Source organism: Plectropomus leopardus, chromosome 20, assembly GCF_008729295.1.
Source record: "Plectropomus leopardus isolate mb chromosome 20, YSFRI_Pleo_2.0, whole genome shotgun sequence".
Classification (NCBI taxonomy): Eukaryota; Metazoa; Chordata; class Actinopteri; order Perciformes; family Serranidae; genus Plectropomus; species Plectropomus leopardus.
Window position 1 is genome coordinate 24,717,920 of NC_056482.1, and position 18,412 is coordinate 24,736,331.

General features: G+C 38.4%; 2 protein-coding genes across 3 annotated transcripts; one reads left to right on the plus strand and one right to left on the minus strand.

The window, feature by feature from the left end:
- Positions 1–511: 511 nt before the first annotated feature.
- rnf180b (ring finger protein 180b) lies at positions 512–9,430 on the minus strand. Of its 2 annotated transcripts, none has more exons than XM_042508687.1 (8): positions 9,342–9,430; positions 6,920–7,016; positions 6,233–6,328; positions 4,984–5,727; positions 3,828–3,950; positions 2,977–3,196; positions 2,614–2,739; positions 512–1,624 (listed from the first exon to the last, which is right to left on the minus strand). In XM_042508687.1, the coding sequence occupies exons 2-8, from the start codon at positions 6,974–6,976 to the stop codon at positions 1,431–1,433; spliced, it is 1,560 nt and encodes a 519-aa protein (XP_042364621.1). In that variant the 5' UTR covers positions 6,977–7,016; positions 9,342–9,430; the 3' UTR covers positions 512–1,430. The 2 variants fall into 2 exon arrangements, with proteins under 2 accessions (XP_042364621.1, XP_042364620.1); XM_042508686.1 differs by having other exon boundaries at positions 6,233–6,331.
- A 1,472-nt stretch (positions 9,431–10,902) lies between these two features.
- Positions 10,903–12,274, plus strand: htr1ab (5-hydroxytryptamine (serotonin) receptor 1A b). Its single transcript, XM_042509634.1, has one exon. It carries the CDS (start codon positions 11,021–11,023, stop codon positions 12,263–12,265), a length of 1,245 nt encoding a protein of 414 aa, XP_042365568.1. The 5' UTR covers positions 10,903–11,020; the 3' UTR covers positions 12,266–12,274.
- Positions 12,275–18,412: the final 6,138 nt, after the last annotated feature.

An 18,412-nucleotide genomic window follows, 5' to 3' on the forward strand; every position in this document is an offset into this window, starting at 1 on the left:
GTGCATCTCAAATGTTATCTTAAATCTACACAGTTTCAACCAGTATTGCTCAACAAAACACAAAAACTCAATGTCCTCTCCCTTGTTTTTATGTTTTATTTTTCGTAAAAGTCCCAGTTTGTCTCCTACTCTCCCACCTGCGCTACATTAAAGAAATAGTTTAATATTTTGGGAAGTAAACTTGTTTACTATCATTTAGAGAGTCAGATGAGATGCATTACTAATGCCTGTATTAACCCTTTGAAACCTGAGCAAATAGTCTTGATTTCTTTCAAAATCATGGTCAGAATGCAATGAGCAACAAGAGATAACCTATCAATTTGCAAAAAAAAGGTAAAGTTTGCAATAAAAGAAAAGTAAAAAACAACAATTAAAAAAGGAAATGACTTTAAAAAAAAGCAAAAATAGAAAAAAAACATACACAAATATATATTCTGTGGTATAATTTTAAATATGTAATAATAATAGTCATAAATATAGTTTTCTAAACATTTTTCATTGTTTTTTTTTCTAATTTTCTAATAATTTCCTCTATTAAAAACTACTCTTCATTTCTTTGCCATTTTCTTTTCACGTTTGACCAATTTCTTGCTTGTTGCTTTTTGTTCATAATTTCAGAAGAAATCAAACCGATCCACTCATGTGTTAAAGGTTTTAAGGTTGTGAAAACTGATGTCAATCCAGGTTTCAGACAGAGCTGCATCGTGTCTTATTTACATGCGTATGCCTCTCAGTGTGCAGCAAATACATTTGAACTACCCGTATCTCCGTATCTCCAGTTTGCATGCTACTGTCACTGTCAGATTTCGTGGGGATCTTCGGTGGCTGAAAACGTTTGTGGCATGAGAGTAGTATCAATCTTCTACCTCTATTAAAGAAAAGGAACCAGCATATTTCCCCAAAATGTTAAGCTATTCCTTATTGAACAAAAGCGTCAGATTACATCATGCATGATTGACCAATCATGTTCTTCTTCTGTCTGATCGTCACTACAATTTTACCAAATGAACCCAACCTGCACAAATTTGCGAGGTTTTCCTAATGTCCAAAGTTAACGGGATTAACAGACTGCTTCAAGTAGCGTCATTTTTCAGTCTTATTCATTGTATCAGGACACCTTAGATGTATTATTGCACTTACAACATTGGTACTTAACACTGGAAAAAAGGAGATCTGTTCTACGTAGTCGTAAGCTTTTTAAAGTTACTTTTTAAAGTTAGCTTTTTAAAGCAACTTTGTTGCCAGTTAACGGACTAAACTTTTCAAACAATTTGTGCAAATTTCAAACCTGCAAACCTGTTATTTTTACCACTGGTAAACAGGTTTCACGTGTGAATTTCTCAGAAACCTGAAAATCGCACATTATCCACTCTCTTCAAAGAAAATAAAGATGAACCTGTTTTACAAACTGTCGAGCGCTCCTCTGCGTCTCAAAAGAAGAAGTAGTACATGAGGAAACAGAAGAACAGGAACGCCAGGATCCAGTTGACTGAGTGGATGTAGACGATGACCAGGCCGATGTCGAAGAGCCAGCCGCGCATGTCGGTGAAGTCCAAAGCGTCCAGCGTGAAACCTACGTGGCCAAAGTGCCAGCGTCTTCCTGCCGCCGCCTGTCTCTGCTCTCCTGAGGTTATACAGACAAAATCACCGTCAGTATTCAAAGTGATTTTAGATGGCTGCTGCTGGTTGTATTTGTAGTGTTGTGTATATTTTTTATACCATACTCCTTTAACATATAGTAAGTTCACGACGCAATAATGTTTATTTTACCACATTTGTATTACTGCTGTTTTACTGTTCGTAAAGTGGATTTTACGGTTGAATTGTCAATTTTAAAAGTGTTTTCATTTGTTTTTCAATTTTAGTTTTTATGTAAATCTTCATTTATATATATATATATATACTTTTTATTTTCATTTATAAATAACTAATTTTTGCATATTTTATAATATATATTTTGTAATTTATAATATAATTGAAATCACAATTAATTCATTTATTATTATGCAGATATTTTTTCTCATTTTCCCTACTTTCTTTATTTTTCCCTCTTGCGAAAGTAGGATTCATGTGTGCAGAAAGTGCCTGCTCAGCCTGGGCAGAAAAGGCCCATCAAAAGCCTGTTGATTGGCAGCTTGGCCCTTTAATGAATAGCAAAAGTAATGAGGGGAAGTAATAGGGAAAATAAGAGAAAAAAAAGGGATAAAAATAAATAAATTACAGTATATTAAAAAAATTCAATAAAAAGTGAACAATTTAATAATTGCTTAATAATTTACAAAATAAATAAATATATAAGTGAACAAATAAATATGAGAATACATGAACATGCACATTACAGTTTTGCTTTCCACATTTATTTATTCTTTAAATTAATTCTCTTCATATTTCAACATTCATTTGTTTATTCTTTTACAGATTTATTGTTTTTTATGGCACTCTTATGACTCCATAAAACTGAAAAATATTTTTTTTCCAGAAGCAGCATCCTGGTTACTCGGGATAATCCAGAGATTTCACCATCAAACACTGGAATTACTTATTAAACAAAAAATGAAACAAAAAGAAAAACAAAAAAACATGCTGATACAACAATTACAAACATTTTCTCACCCCAGAAGGTACGGAAGCGCTTGCGACAGCTGGGCAGAGGCCATTTTGCACACGAAGCGTTCTGGAAGTTCTGCTTGCGGGCGTAGTACACTTTGGGGAAGAAGGTCTTTGCTGTTTGGTTGAGCTCTGAAGAGGAAGGAGAATAGCGACGAGGCATTTCTGTTAAGTCCAGGGCTGCCATTAATGTGAAAAATATGTTTTTATTCGTCTGTGATCTTTACCCACTTCTCCTGTGCACAGCACACGGGATAAGAGGTTGTTTTTTATAAATTTTCTGTCTATTTCCTAATCTATTGGGACATTGGGATTGGATAGAAAAAAGAGTCAATCTATATTCCAGTATTGTGTTTTGGCTGATCTCACCTCTGTGGAAGTCAGTGTGTGAGATGAGGGTGCGGCAGAGAGGGCAGGGCGTGTTTGTCGGTCGGTTCTTGGCGATTGTGCGGAGACACGGCTCGCAGAAGATGTGGCCGCAGGGCTGACAGCTGTACGGGCTGAAGTAGACGTCGAGACACACGGCGCAGGTGAGGCCTTCTCTGTCCTCCTCCTCACTGTCCAACAGGGACCCGCTCACACTCTCAGCCTGGACACACAAAAACACACAAACAATCATCTGTTATGAAAACCTCACATAAGTATTTATGTCACAAATGCTGTGATAATCTCTTTTGATTTTTGTTTGTTTTATGGCTAAATACCTTTCTAACATTACATTTTCCCATATTTTTCTTGATTTTCTGCAACCCGCTACTTGATAATCATCCCTGAAAAACTATTACAACTGCAACAAATCCCTCCACCTTGTCGTTAAAATAAGACGCTTTAACTTTTTACAATTTACTGTACTAAGTGTTTTATTTTCAATCCAATTTGCAGATTCAATTTATGGGACTCTTTTTTATGTTTGACTAAAATATACAACATAATCCTTAAAGTCACACTGAAAAGAATTTTAAAAAATAATAATAACATATTTTTCGGTTTGTAAATTTGAGTTGTTTTAATCCATAACCGATACAAATAAAACTCATCTTGATATCTTCTCTAAATTGCCTGGAATCGTATTTGAAACAGTTAAGATGCACATTGTTTTCCATGAACAGAAAAAAGTCTGGAAGTTGTAGGTCTGTCATAGAGCTGTTATTACGTTTCTTTTTTTGTTTAATCCCAGCTATTCAGAGCCAAAACTGTACGATTAAATCCTTCTCTCTCACCTGCTCCAGCTGGCTGTGCAGCCATCGCTCTCTCCTCCTCTGTTTCCTCCTGATACTCTTCAGACGGTTCTTCTCTCTTTTGCTCAGTCTGTTTGAGGCCGGGGAGGCCATCGATGCCTGGGGCTAAGAAGACACATACATCAAGAGTTACTTTTGTTTATTTCACATTTGCCTTTTTCTTTTTTTCTTTTGATTCTTTAATGCTCTGAATCACTACAGAGGTGCCGCTTTGAGTCCTGATCTCTCTTGTCGCGGTGTAATATGCTGCCTGTTTCTTATATATTTTTTGGAACATGAGGGAAACTGTGCAGACGAAGTGAAAGTCCACCCAGATCCTGACAAATCCTGTTTCATATCAATTTAGAAAGTAAGAAAAGTCACCGTTTGACAAAGGCTCTGCTCACATCTCTGCACAATCCCACTCAGGAAAACTGCCTTTAGCCAGGCTGTTTTTTTCCTTCAGAGCGTCTCATCAGTGGAACATAGTACCACAATTAATAATGGAGTCTCCATCATGTCATTAATTTACGCGTAAAGAAATGATTTATTGAAAACCAACAATGTTGGCACTGATTTAAGGCTAATTTTACCTCATTTAAGAATGACTATACTCATACTGCATCATGATCCTGCATCACCTGCTGTTTGGATTTTGTCCACTAATATTGTGAAATTGTGTTGCATATTCTAAACTATATAGTGTGCCTTTTTATCTTAATGTGTTCACAATGGTACATACTGTATCTTCATATCTTCTATCATCATCTTCATTTTCTGTCTTTGTGTCTTCTATCTTCATCTATTGTATTTTTACATTTTTCATTATTATTTTAGGATGCCTCTTAACGTCAGGTAAGGGACTACCAATAAAAATGAGCTCCCCACTTATATGTCATAAAATGTATATATTTTTCATAATATTAGCAGAGGGGATTTTTGTTTCAGGCCAGATGACCCACCTCTGCTATAAAAAACTGCAGGAGAACCTGAGTGAACTGGTTTCTGGGCTCCTTTAGTCTATTCTGGTCCTATATGCATAACAAATCTTCCTCTGTATGTCACTATTTATTATGTACGTATATTATGTGTAAAAAAGAAAAAGAGTAGAATAGTTTTTTTATATGATAAGAAGCTTCATTTCCAATCAGCAACATACCAGCGCTTCCCCGTCTGGTTCGGCCACACTGTCAGAGATGGACCTCCCTCTGAGGAACAGCGCTGAATCAGACGCGTCCTCGTTGACAGCTGTTGTCTCTGGAGAAGACTCGACGTCCTCCACAGTCTGCAGCAGCTGTCGATCCAGAGGTGACCGTGTCCTTCCAGAGACAAATGAATGACGGGCGGCTGCATTAACTGAGGCCTCACCGTCAGAGTCAGTCTGCTGACTGGTGGGATATGAGACAGGTGTGCGTGAAGACTCGTGTTTCCTCTCAACAGAAGAACTGACCGAAGGTCCTGAAGGACAAAAACATGACGACCTGATGGTGGCATCGTCCTCCAAACTGCAGCGTCTCCTGTGAGAGATGCAGTACAGAGGACTGAAAGAAAAGGAGGTGTTTTCACCGTCAGTCAGTGAATTAGACGCCTCAGCAGGGCTGATGTGGGACATGACAGCTGCACAGTTGAGCTGTAAGCTGTCCAGCGGTGTCCGGTTATATTCAGCCCTGTGCTGTCTGTCCTGAGAGCCGCCTGTCAGCAGCACAGCCGGACCCTTCCCAGGCCTCGTCCTCCTCGGCTGGACGATGAGAACGTAGTGTTTCTGGTCACGATCCACGCGGCTTTTGCTGAGGTGGACGGTGGCGTCTCGGCCACAGGGACACTCGCTGCGGTTACTGAAGTTGAAGCCGCCCAAACGAGCTCCGCAATACTGGCAGTTGAGTTTTCCGACAGTCCACTGGGCCTGGACAGAAACCACAGATACAGAAATCATCAATGTCCTGAAATCATTTAGATTTTAGGAAAGGAAACAGCTAATCCATTTGACTCTGTAGTATAATAACTGGGACCGTCACTAGTTTTGATGGTCTTGTCTTCTCAAGAGACCAAAACATCCAAACATTCACTTTATATTTAGATTTAACTAAAACCTATGCATATAAGGATGTCTCACTTCCTTTTGATCTACTGATCAACAAATGTTTTTCATTAAAAAACCCATTTATATTCAATTTAATTTAAATTAATAAAAATTGGACTTAAACACATTATATGCAGGTTTATTGCATAATTCAAAGAGTCTAAAACTAATTATGACTTCATATATATAGACTGAAATACACATAATAAAGTGTACCTCAGTAAATCTACAAGAGAAAAAGTGAACATTGTGAAGACATTTACTCACCACTAAATGATTGTGTTGACCGTCAGCAGGACACACTTGATTCCTGAGCTGAGACACTTACCTGGTGAACTGAGGTCAGTATCCACTCTGGCAGTGTGTCCACGTTGACGTGCCAAATGCTGCAAACAGCAGCTGAGCTCTCATCTGTGTCCTCAACCTGCTTCCACACAGAGGGCACACAATCAGCGAGAAGAGCTCCCATCAGACCCAGTTTCCCCGACACTGATAGCCAGCCATCTTTTTTATGACTGAAACCCAAGCTGTTATCTTTGAGTTTATCCAGCCCTAATGTCCCCTGACAACTTTATAGAATATCAGTTATGATTAGGGCTGCAACTGCTGATGATTGCAATCATCACATAATCTCTCTTTTTTGGAGAGAGTTATGGATTAATCATTTAAAATGTGAGAAAAACAGTGGACTGATACAATGATACACAATATAGAACAGTAAAGCAGTAAATCCTCACATTTGAGAAGCTAAATAACAAAATGTTTGGAGTTTTTGCTGATAAAATGTGTTAAACAATTGTCAAAATCATAGATTTATTTCCTGATAAGTAGCAAACTGATTACTTATCAACCAAGTGTTTCAGCACTAGCGATAACTATGTAACTAAACTGAGCAAACACTAAATTCCTCACAAATAATGTCTGCAGCAGCTCACTGGGTGAGAAAAAAACAATACATGCAAAAAAATGAGACCAAAATTGCCCAATACATCAGATACACAAACTTTTCACCAACCATCGACAAACATGTTGAGTCTATGATGCCTTTCCGACACCTCCTGCAGCGAAGCATGATTCTCTCCCTTCAGGCTGTCTTTGGGTTTTCAGTCCAGCTGTTGATGATGATGATGATGATGATGGTGTGGTAAAGACAGTCAAAAAACATGCCTGCACTATACTACACACTGGGGCAGAAATTACTTTGTTTTGTTTAAGTTCAGGTCGGTTTTAATTTGAAGAAAAGTATAACAAAGATTTTTTTTTTTTAAATGGAGGCTTAGTATAGTATTATATTTCTGTATACTAAATGTTTCCAGAAATGCTCACACACTGTAATTCATCACATCAGATTCTGTTATTTCACGTGTCTCGGCCTAACGTATAAATATAGCCAAGACTATCTGAGTGAAGCATATTTAAATATAGATCTGTTTTGCGTGAAACGTCATGCTTCATGGAAAAAGAGTTTTGTTATGACAGGTATAAATGAAGCCAGCAATATGTCAATATTATATCGATACTGTGATATAAGTCTTTGATCTTAGATGTTGAAATATCATAGATGTTTGTCTTTTCCTGTTTTATAGGCTGCATCACAGCAAAGTGTAATTTGACCTTACTGGACTTGATACTGGTTTCATGGCAGACTTTGATATGAAAATTAACAGTTATCATACTGTGTACACTGCTTATCTACAGTATTGAAATTAAATGCAACCTGACAGAGATTTCATACTTTTTGCTCATACTTCTAGTAAAAATGGCTTTGAGTATCATTACAATAAAGTCTTTGTTCAATCAGAACAACCATCTGTTTTCAGTTTTTAAGGGCTCTGATAATAATAACAAAAATAATAATTGTGTGATTGCATATACTATGATATTTTCTGTTTATTGTACAGTGAAAATCCAATAAAACCACAAACCCGCTGTTCTAGCTATTGTTATAATTTTGTTTTACCCACTTGATCATTATGTTCACAATACTACACAGACAGAATGATGACAAAGACAAATAACACTGTGTGGGACCAGAGGCATTCCCTCGCCTCTTCACTTAATCTATAGCCATCGGGGTAACAATACTACCCTCCTCTTTTCACAAAAAAACATGTTGTCATTTGTTCCATAAGCCATTAAATTTTTAAATGAGTAACGCACTTGCACCTTATCCCCATATGCACTGTGGCCACCTCTTCCTGGTCTCAGATGATACCCAGCTGGTCTGGTCTGTTCCCCACCTCCAAGTGTTATATATTAAGCGTGTGAATGAGTCCGTCTGTTGTTTCTGCACAGGTCTACTTGTGTTTTTTTTTGGTATGTGTGACTTTCATGATGTTGTTATGTGTATGTTTATGATGATTTTGTCATTGTGTGCTTATATACCTTTGTGATATCCTGCAAACCAAATGACCCCCACAGGAACAAATAAAGTTTCTATCTATCTATCTATCTTACTGATAATTATTTATCAAAAATCTCATTGTATAAATATTTATGTAAAAGCACCAATAGTCCCTCTACAATATTGTTGCAGTATCGCTGTTGACGTATTTGGTAAAAATATTGTAATATTTGACTTTCTTCATATTGCTCAGCCCTAATAGAAGCTTTTGCAGTGTGGCAGTTATTTATATATGTGGTAACCTGATGCTGCAGGCTGTGTTTATATTAATGGAGCTATCTTTAGAGTGGACCTCATAAGAACTCAGAAAGAAAAAAATCCTGCAAGTGAATGAGACACACGCTATGAAAACAGCTTTTGGATACCTGGACATTACTTCCTTATGATTGCAGTGCAGAACATTATAAGTCTAAACCTTTCTTCACCTTTCGGTGAATTTTGGACGCTGCCTGCAGAGATTTGGTCCCATTCAGGCACAAGAGCATTAGTCATTGATGATGGATAATAAGGCCTGGCTTCAAGTATTTCCTCCAGGTCATCCCAAAGGTGTTTAGGTTGAGATCAGGGTGCAGAATTTCTCGCCAAACTGTGATTGTGCTGATTGTAATAACATTTGATCAAGAACTAAAGCCCGGAAAAGACCTTTTTGCCTTGAAATTCAAATACTTAGCCGTATAATCATGCTCTGTTGACCCTCAGGCTATAAAGTGAACATAAATTAGGCTAGTTTTGGAGTGTAACGTTAAATTCAGGTGATGATTCAGCTGCAGGTGGAGAGGATAATCCCGTCTATCTCGCAGTGTTCAAACTGTAACAGCGTAATAACCATTTTCTCACGTTATAACATGTAACTTACAGTCATTAACTAGCCAACAAACACGGTGTCCGAATCAAAACAATGTTATGCTAGCTAACTTAGCTCTGTTCACCACAACAACAATAGTGTCTCTTGTGGTGTTTTCGCGAAAAAAATGACACTACTAAAATCATGGCACTCGACAAGTGAGTATTTTCATTAAATATACTCGCCTACCTGACAGCTGGGAAGACTTTTTGGGTCGCTGTAGCGACGAAACCCTGAGCTCAAAAACAAGAAAACTTTAGCAGCCTTCTCGCTTTAAGGGGAACTATGACGTCACAAAAACTGGGTCACTACGGAGAGTCGTATAGACCAAAAAATGTAAAGGCGTTTCGTTCTCAAACGCTGAAAGGGTGAAGAGACCAAAAAAAAAAAAAAAAAAAGAGGAGTGAATAAACGTGAAAATGAATTAAATAAAACAATGAAAAATAAACCCACTACATTAATCAAATCAAAAGAGAAGACAAAAACGATAATCAATCCAGTTAAAATAAATTAAGGGATGGGGCAAAAACATAGCTAATGGCATGTTTTAGGCCTACCTGCATGCTTAGATTAACGGGCTTGTCCTGCACGAGGCTGCAGGGGCAGACCAGAAAATAATGTGACTTTTATTAGCACTTTTTTTTTAAAAAAAATTACATTTTAGAATTGTTGCCTCTCACATTTTTTCTGTAATGTATAAAAGTTGTCATAGCACGAGTAGTAACTGCCATATTTTACTTATACATACATAGCTTAGATTTAAAGGAAAAAAAGTAAATTGAGCATTCATCTGTGAATTGTGAAAGACAAAGGATAAGTGTAACCCTTTTTGTCGTGGTTTATTTAAATTTTCCATCACCTTGTCAGTTTTCACAACATTGCATATAATAATTTGACACAGTGATCCGTTTTTTATTCATTTATTTTCAGCATTGTGTAATTGTTATGTAAGCGAACCATCGCCAGGTGGCAGTGTCACACCCGACGGCTCCAGAGCTCTGACCATGGTGCTGAAGAGATGGGAAAGAATATTATTTCGCTAAAACAGTTAAGTTAATTAATAGTAATAAAACTGTAAGAATACAGCAATACAAAAACAATAAATTATGTACTAACGAGAAAAACGTTTCACTTGTATTATACATGTGTTTGAAAAAAAAGTAGTTCTGCACATATAAGACTAAGTTATAAAAATTAATATTTGTATTGTTATATTAATATTGTTATTTTTATTGTTGTTACTATTGTATTTATTACTAATCTAAATCAAAATCATTCAAGAAAAAAAATACAATGCAGTTTCATTTATTCTTTAATATAGCCTATAAACAGTGTAGATGCAACGCAGATCATTAACATCAATAAGACTCGAAAAGTGCAATTTGATGCAAAGGAAATTTTCGAAAGCTTATTTTCTCACCGAAATTCCAAAACAATCCACTTGTTTCGAAAAAAATCACATTCAAATAATTACAAAAGATCAAATTAAAACGAAAACAGCACCTTGATCTGAGTTGCAGCCTGAACAGCATACAAAAATAAAGGAAACTTATTTAAGTTTTTCTTTGTTCATGTCTATTTTAAACTATGGCCTAACTCCCACATCTTCACTGTCTGAGCTGCCGACTGAAAAGACAGAAGCAGGCAGCCTCTGTTACATCTTCACAGACAAATGACGCATTTTCCATCACTGGTATAAATGCGCAGCATCATTCTCCGTCAGTAGCCGAGACTCGCAGTTCAGACTCTCTCTGCTGCACGGTCCACAATGCGCTCTTGGAAGTGCGACGGTGTGATGCGCACCAGGCTCTCCATCAAGTAACAGGAAAGCTCTCCAAAAAAAACGAAGCACTTCGAGTTTACCAACTATGGAGGGAACAAACAACACGACAGCCTGGTATCTGTTTGAAAACTCTTCCAACACAACCCCAAAACCCGAAGAGGTGAAGCTGAGTTACCAAGTGGCCACATCCTTCCTGCTTGGCGCGCTCATCCTGTGCGCAATATTTGGGAACGCGTGCGTTGTTGCAGCCATCGCCTTGGAGCGCTCCCTCCAGAATGTGGCCAACTACCTGATCGGCTCTCTGGCGGTCACCGACCTGATGGTGTCGGTGCTGGTGCTGCCCATGGCGGCGCTTTACCAGGTGTTGAACCGGTGGACTCTCGGGGAGATTCCGTGCGACATCTTCATCTCTCTGGATGTGTTGTGCTGCACGTCGTCCATCCTGCACCTGTGCGCCATCGCTTTGGACAGGTACTGGGCGATAACCGAGCCCATTGAGTACATGAAGAAGAGGACGCCGAGGAGAGCTGCGGTCCTCATCAGTGTCACCTGGCTGGTCGGATTCTCCATCTCAGTGCCGCCCATGTTAATCATGCGCTCCCAGCCCAGCAGCGTGGAGGAGGACACGCCGGACCCCAAGCCGTGTAAGATCAGGCAAGACCCCTGGTACACAATATACTCAACTTTTGGGGCTTTTTACATCCCCCTGACGCTAATGCTCGTTTTATATGGGCGGATATTCAAAGCTGCCCGGTTTCGCATCAGGAGGACTGTGCGTAAAACAGAAAAAAAGAAAGTTTCCGACTCTTGCTTAGCATTGTCTCCCGCGCTGTTCCACAAAAAGACTCCCGGAGACGCGCAAGGCAAGAGCTGGAAGAGGAGCGTGGAGCCGCGGCCGCTGCCGAGCGTCAACGGCGCGGTGAAGCACGCGGAGGACGGCGAGTCTCTGGAGATCATCGAGGTCCACAGCAACTCCAAAGGCAACCTGCCGCTGCCCAATACCCCGAGCTCCGTGCCGCTGTTCGAGAGCAGGCACGAGAAGGCGACCGAGGCGAAGAGGAAGATCGCACTGGCACGGGAACGCAAAACGGTCAAGACTCTGGGCATCATCATGGGCACCTTCATCCTCTGCTGGCTGCCCTTCTTCATCGTCGCCCTGGTCATGCCTTTCTGCCAGGAGTCGTGCTACATGCCCCGCTGGCTGGAGGATGTCATCAACTGGCTGGGCTACTCCAACTCTTTGCTCAATCCCATCATTTACGCGTACTTTAACAAAGACTTTCAGAGCGCTTTTAAGAAAATAATCAAGTGTCATTTCTGCAGACCGTGATCGTCATGCAGGTGAACGGAGGGGCAGCCCCTAAAAAGCGACATAAAGAGATTGTTCTGAGTGAAAACAGGGCTCACAACGATTAATAATGTCGATCATCACCATCGTCCTGAAATATTCCCACAGGTGTCTGTAGCCTATGCATAGAAAACAACTGTGATCGTTTGACTGAAGCTCCATGTTCCTCATCCTGTTCTGTAATGTTCAATAAAGAAATACTTTTTCATACATTTTTCAGAAGTCGTCATTTGTAATTTTATCTCCAAATTTATGCTTTCAAATTCTGCAAAATGGTTTCTAAAAAAACTGTAAAATGAGGGAAAGAGTGAACGTGCATCTTATGTGTCTGTGTGACTTCAACATATTGTAGCCTTCTCAATCAGCAGACAATTAATCGATTAATGGCAAAAAGAAAGAAAACACAAGAAAAGAAAAGAAAAGTAATGCTGCATTTCTTTGTTTTACACTTTTTATTTTAATTTCACTATTTTAAATACTAAATTAAGCGGTAAACTACGAAAAAAGGTCATGTGCATGTGGCTGACTTCAACATTAGTACTCAATAAGCAAAAAATTAACCAATAATTGATTCATCATTTAGGGCATTTAATGAGCTAAAATGTAGCCAAGAAATAAAGGCAGAAAGGCAGAAAAACAACGTATAACACTTTTTTTTTTAGCTGAAACTATAGTCTATTAATTGAAAAAATAAGGAATTTCTGGATAATAAAAATACCATTAGATGCACCCCATCTTTAAATTTCAATATATTTCATTTCACATGTTCCAATACTGATATTGTGTAAGTGGCAATAAGAACATTGGAAATTAATTATCCAGATTGAAAGCAGTCGGCAGCATTTAGCTACAGCTCTTATCCAGGAGACACAGTTCCATTTTTGTCTCATTAGAAAACTGTAATGGGCTCTTTAACATCTGCACTGAAATATAAAAAAAACACATCACATCACATCTATGGATATGATTTTTCTTGTCACCCAGCACCTGCAAACTACTTATTATGCATTGAAATTATTACATTAACCATCTGGTCTCCACTGCAGTGCCAGGGCTGTTCCTAGGATGTGAGGACATTGGGGGCTCAGCCTGGACTTCTGTAGGAGTTTTTCATTGAAAAAGCTCTATTTCAATGGTTTTTAAGCTTCAATCTAGCATCTTATTTACCTTCTATTTTTTAAACTTTCTTCATAAATAAGAATTGCAATGTTAAAATAAACATAGCTGTTATTTATACTGATATTGAGGAGAAACAAAATTTGCAACTGCTATGATCTACAAATTTCCATTTCATGCTACTCACTATTCCCACAGGGAAATATTGTACTTTTTAGTGCACCACATTTATTTGTCTTCTTTAGATACTTTGAAATGTTAAATTAATGATACAAAATATAATAAACTAATAAATGATAATGTATTATGAACAACTTAATGACCCTGCAGTATATAAATTTGCATTTAAAATGAGGTCCACATTATGCTCTCTTTCTCTCTTTCTTTTGCACTTGCATACACAAAATGCACTGCTTAAATGACACAGAGGACCCAAAACTTGTATTTTTGATGTACATCATATTATTTTTGAAGACTTTAATGCACGCAATGGTATGACAGATTATTATATTTTAGAGATTAGATTTTAAAAAATATATTTGGTTTATTCTCTATATAAAAAGGCTATATATTTACATCCATGTCTATTAATAAGATGCTCTGTGCTGCAGCCTCAGAGACCCAGACCTAACAATGCCATTGCTCTCAAGCAAGACACGTAATGTGACTCTTTTCCAGTGGAAGCTGTCAACAGAGGGAGGATGTAATGGTGTAGCTTTTAAGTATGGGTTTGCTTTTTGTCTCTCTGTCTTTGTGTGTGGCTAATTAATCTCCTCATCCCCACTGACCGATCAATGGCATTAAAAGAACTGTTTAAACCCACATTATATTGGTGAAAATTCAAATTGATGCTCATTACATCTAGAATATTTAAATAAGATAGAAAGGTGCAAAACATTTGAATATTTAATGCTATGTAAACATCATAAAACTTCAATGAAGAGCTGGGGGAAAAATGAAATAGAATATTTTATGTGATCTTGTCAGAAAGTGTGGGGAAAAATATGGTTTATTAACCTTAGAGTTATTTAAAGGGGAATTAAAAGGAGAAAATGTCAATGTTAAGGGGTTAATACTGTCTTTGTATAATATTTGTGAATTGAAATTAATCACAGTGGGATTTTTGTGTTAAAATCTTCACAGAATGAGCAATAGAAGATGTGCCATCCTCCTCAAAGTGTCTTCAAACAGCATCCCGAGCCCCCAAAGTGTTTCCCCTGAGCTCCACCTGCACTCTGATCCTCTCATAACATGCGTGTGTGGCTCTGCTGTATCTCAGGGCTGACTGTGAAACAAAGACAATCCTTATTACAGCGTGAAAAAAATGCATTTCGTCATTCCAGGGGGTGACACTGACATGGAGAGCGTCTCGAATGTGGTGGGCGGACAGACACACACACACACATTCATCAGAGAGACTGCTGCTGAAGTGGTCGGGGCTCTTGCAGCACCACTTTGCCCTTTTCCTCCATCACTCACAGCCTCATAACATATAAGTCCATCTTAAAAAGGATGTGAAGGGGGCACACAGATGGATGCTGGAGAGGTGGTCGCCATAGCGACATATGGTGGATGCAAACTCCGGGGGCCGAGGGGGCAATTACCTGATCAAAGGCCTGGTGCGACACAGGAATACAGAGGTGTGTGTGAGGGGCCCACAGCTGGCGGCCACTGCAGACAATAAGCAGGTGTGTTTTTTATTCTTAGGCAGACAGTGAAACACGCTGACGTCTACTGTACAGTCAGGTCTGAAACAAACTTTTTTTTCTTTTTTTTTCAAGTTTTCTCCTTTTGTGTCCTATTAGATTACCCCAAGGTTATTTTAGTGATGTTTTGAATCCTGTTTGAATGCGGCTTCCATTAACCCTCAGAATTCACAAACTGAAATTCTGAATATGAACTATGTCTCATGGAAATTAAAAAAAAAAAAAAAAAATCGCAAAGAAGTTTGTTTTTTTTTACGAGGTGATATTTCAGGTGATTTGAAAAAGCAATATTTCGCAAAACTGCAATTGAAACACTTTTTTCACTTTTACAGGTCACATGATGCTAAGAGGAACTGGCTCCATCAGGCGTGAAGCAGCAGGCGCTACAAGAGATGTTACTGCATCAGATAACTCTACAAAAGTTGAGTCCACAATTCCCTTGAGAAGTCGTGGACTATCATCTTCCAACATCCCTCATGTGTGGCAGCTCCCACATCTTTGAATCCATTCGTTACTTCACGGGAAATAAAACAGAAGTGTGTGCTGATATCTCCTGTGCGCATGCACTGATAGATGTTTTACTGCGCATGTGCTAATGGAGGTCCATGTGTTTACAGCTAGGTGGTCTTGGTAAAAGATGAGCCACTGATTGTTCATTTATCTTTTTTTTGCATGAGCACCTGTCCCCTGAAATGTCTGTGCACAGTCTTGCTGTTGTGCTAGATCACCCTTTTAATGTTTTCCTGGAAAGCAAAGAGTTCATTAAATATTCTGCTTCGCTGTTAAACAACATAGTCTGTAAGATAATAATAACTAATAACTAACTGTCTGCTCACATCCAGTCGTCTGTTATCATTGCATGTTTCTGCAAACCACGGATAGGTTACATTTGTACGTTATTATGTTGTTGACATGGTGAAACTTAATGTTTCAATCAGGCTGGGGTTTAAGTTTTGGTTCAGTTTAGGCAGAAAAAATGCTTTATTGTCAAGATTCTGGCTCTCTGTTTGCAGTCTTTATCTTCAGGACTTCAGGTTTTCTGTTTGTGTTTTTCCTTGCATGTTATTCATCCATGTTTAGTTTGTTTCCTGATTTATTTCGTATGTTAACACCTCGTGTGTCATGTCTAGTTTTACTTGTGTGTTTTCCCACCTCAGTGATTGTCTGCCTTGCCCTGATTAGCGTCACCTGTCCCTCGTTAATGCCCTGCTCTGTGTGTATATTTGGACTTTGTGCTCCCCGTGCACTGGTTTGTTCTCAGCGTAGTTTTTGTGCTTTTTTCATTCATTTTTTCATGCAAACTTGTTTCTCTTCAGCCTGCCCCATTAGTTTTGTTGCCTAATGCTGCTTTTGTCTCTTTGTTTTAAAATCAGCTTAATTTCATTAAAGCTTGCTTTTTGTTCTTCTAACCTTCTTGCTTGGTGTTTTGAGTCCTCTTTCAAACTATTAAATGTGACAGTGATTATGAAATAGCCTGTTTTTCGCCTAAAATACCTGGTTTTGATTGCACAATCATTGCCAGAGAAGCAAACAAACAAACAAACAAACAAACAAACAAACAAACAAACAAACAAACCTGCTTCTCATGGCACTTGTCCTGGTGGAAAAACAGCAAAAGTGGGCTAAAAATGCTAACATTTGGTGGCTGAAAAGCCGCTGTAAATAGCAATAGCTCATTAAAAAACAATACTTTTGATATTTGATGGTCTGAAACAGTGGTCTGCAGCTTGGCAAATTCCATGCCATGCATACCCCACACCCTTCACCTCTGATAAGACAGATCATACACTGTGTTACTTTAGAGACGTTTATGATACATATAAAACATATGAATGTAACATATTTGTGTAATGTAACATTTTCTTTTGGCAACTTGCTGGTCTGCTTACACCTCCAAGCATCTGTAAATCCTTCAATATCACAGAGAAATCAGTAACAAAGATCATTTTCAGGCTTGCATTTTGTGCTTATTGTTAATCCAAACTGCAATAAGGCACCATGTTGCAGTGGGCTGCCGCATTGGGACAAAAAAATAAAAACATTTAAATGTGTATTGATGCTTTTTCTCCACAACACAGTTGTTCTGCTTTCTCTTCAATGCCCAATTCATGAAGTTTCATTCCCTCCAAAAAACAGGATTCATCTGTAGCATTTACGTTTTCGACAGAAGACACTTTAATAGGTAATTTGTTAATACATCTTTAGTATAAACACAACTTGCTGACTACAGCATAAAACTTTTCAAATTTCACAAAGTTCCTTTAAAATTTGCAAGATGAGACTGAAACCTCTGGTGCCTTGTAACAAGGTTTGAATGTATCACTGCAGATGCTTGTGTATTCTCCAGGTTTGTTGTCAGTGCTTCCGCCGAGACTGCCGCTGAGTGCACTTGGCTCTAAATCAGCCTGCGTATTGAAGGAGGTGAAGAGTGTGGATTAAATTTCATCCATACGCTCTTGAACTGTTCAGTCGTGTTTCCCTTGCAGGGGCGCCGGTGGCGTTTTGCTGTCAGAGGAATTACGTTATGGGCTTTCACAGCCTCGCAGGGATAAACCCTCCTCGTCTTTTCTGGGTTTCTTCTCGGAGCTGCTGTTGTTAACAAGCTTAAAGGAAAAAAGCAGAACAGGAGCTGCAGATGATTTTTCCTTAAATATATCTGACTTATATATATTTTATGGACATTATAGGGAGCCCCTAAAGCAGAGGTGCAACTTCTTTCAAGTTATTCTGATGGCATGAGTCAGTGCAGTCTGTATTGCTTTCAGCCAATTTATTTAAGTGCCTTCATTTTAACGATCCCATGGTTTCCTATAATTTACTGGAAAGAGACTGATTTGTAACGGCAAACTCATAGGGGCGTGCATCACAATGACTATTTAATTTGGTAGAAATTACAGGGAGAATATAATGGAGAAAATATATCAGCTGGACATGGAAACTGTCTATTGACAAGAATGTAATTCAACTTATATGTCAGATAAAGGTTCTAATGATATTTTTTTCTACTGGAAATGAACAGCAGCATATACACTTTGCAAATCTATCAACTTTCTATGTCAGACCCGAGTTTAACCTAAGAGACTGAACTATGAAGACATTATGGAAGTAAAACTGCAGTTCCTCTAATGGTCACTTGAGGCTGGCTCCAAAACAGAGACAATCTCAAAGATCATTAGTTATCAATCTAACGTTAGTTCCTCACAGTTAGGATTACTCTCTCATGGCTCTTTTAATCAAGACAAGAAATACTTTGTTTCTTCAAGATATAATATTAGTATCTTTTAGTAACTCAGTCAACTCAGCAAAC

Coding starts and splice junctions, on each gene's coding strand:
- htr1ab (XM_042509634.1), top strand. CDS start 11,021: ATGGAGGGAACAAACAACACGACAGCCTGGTATCTGTTTGAAAACTCT.
- rnf180b (XM_042508686.1), bottom strand. CDS start 6,976: ATGCTTCGCTGCAGGAGGTGTCGGAAAGGCATCATAGACTCAACATGT. Junction 3,951..4,983: donor AACCAGACGGGGAAGCGCTG/GTATGTTGCTGA, acceptor GTGTCTTCTTAG/CCCCAGGCATCGATGGCCTC. Junction 2,740..2,976: donor ACACACTGACTTCCACAGAG/GTGAGATCAGCC, acceptor CTTCCTCTTCAG/AGCTCAACCAAACAGCAAAG.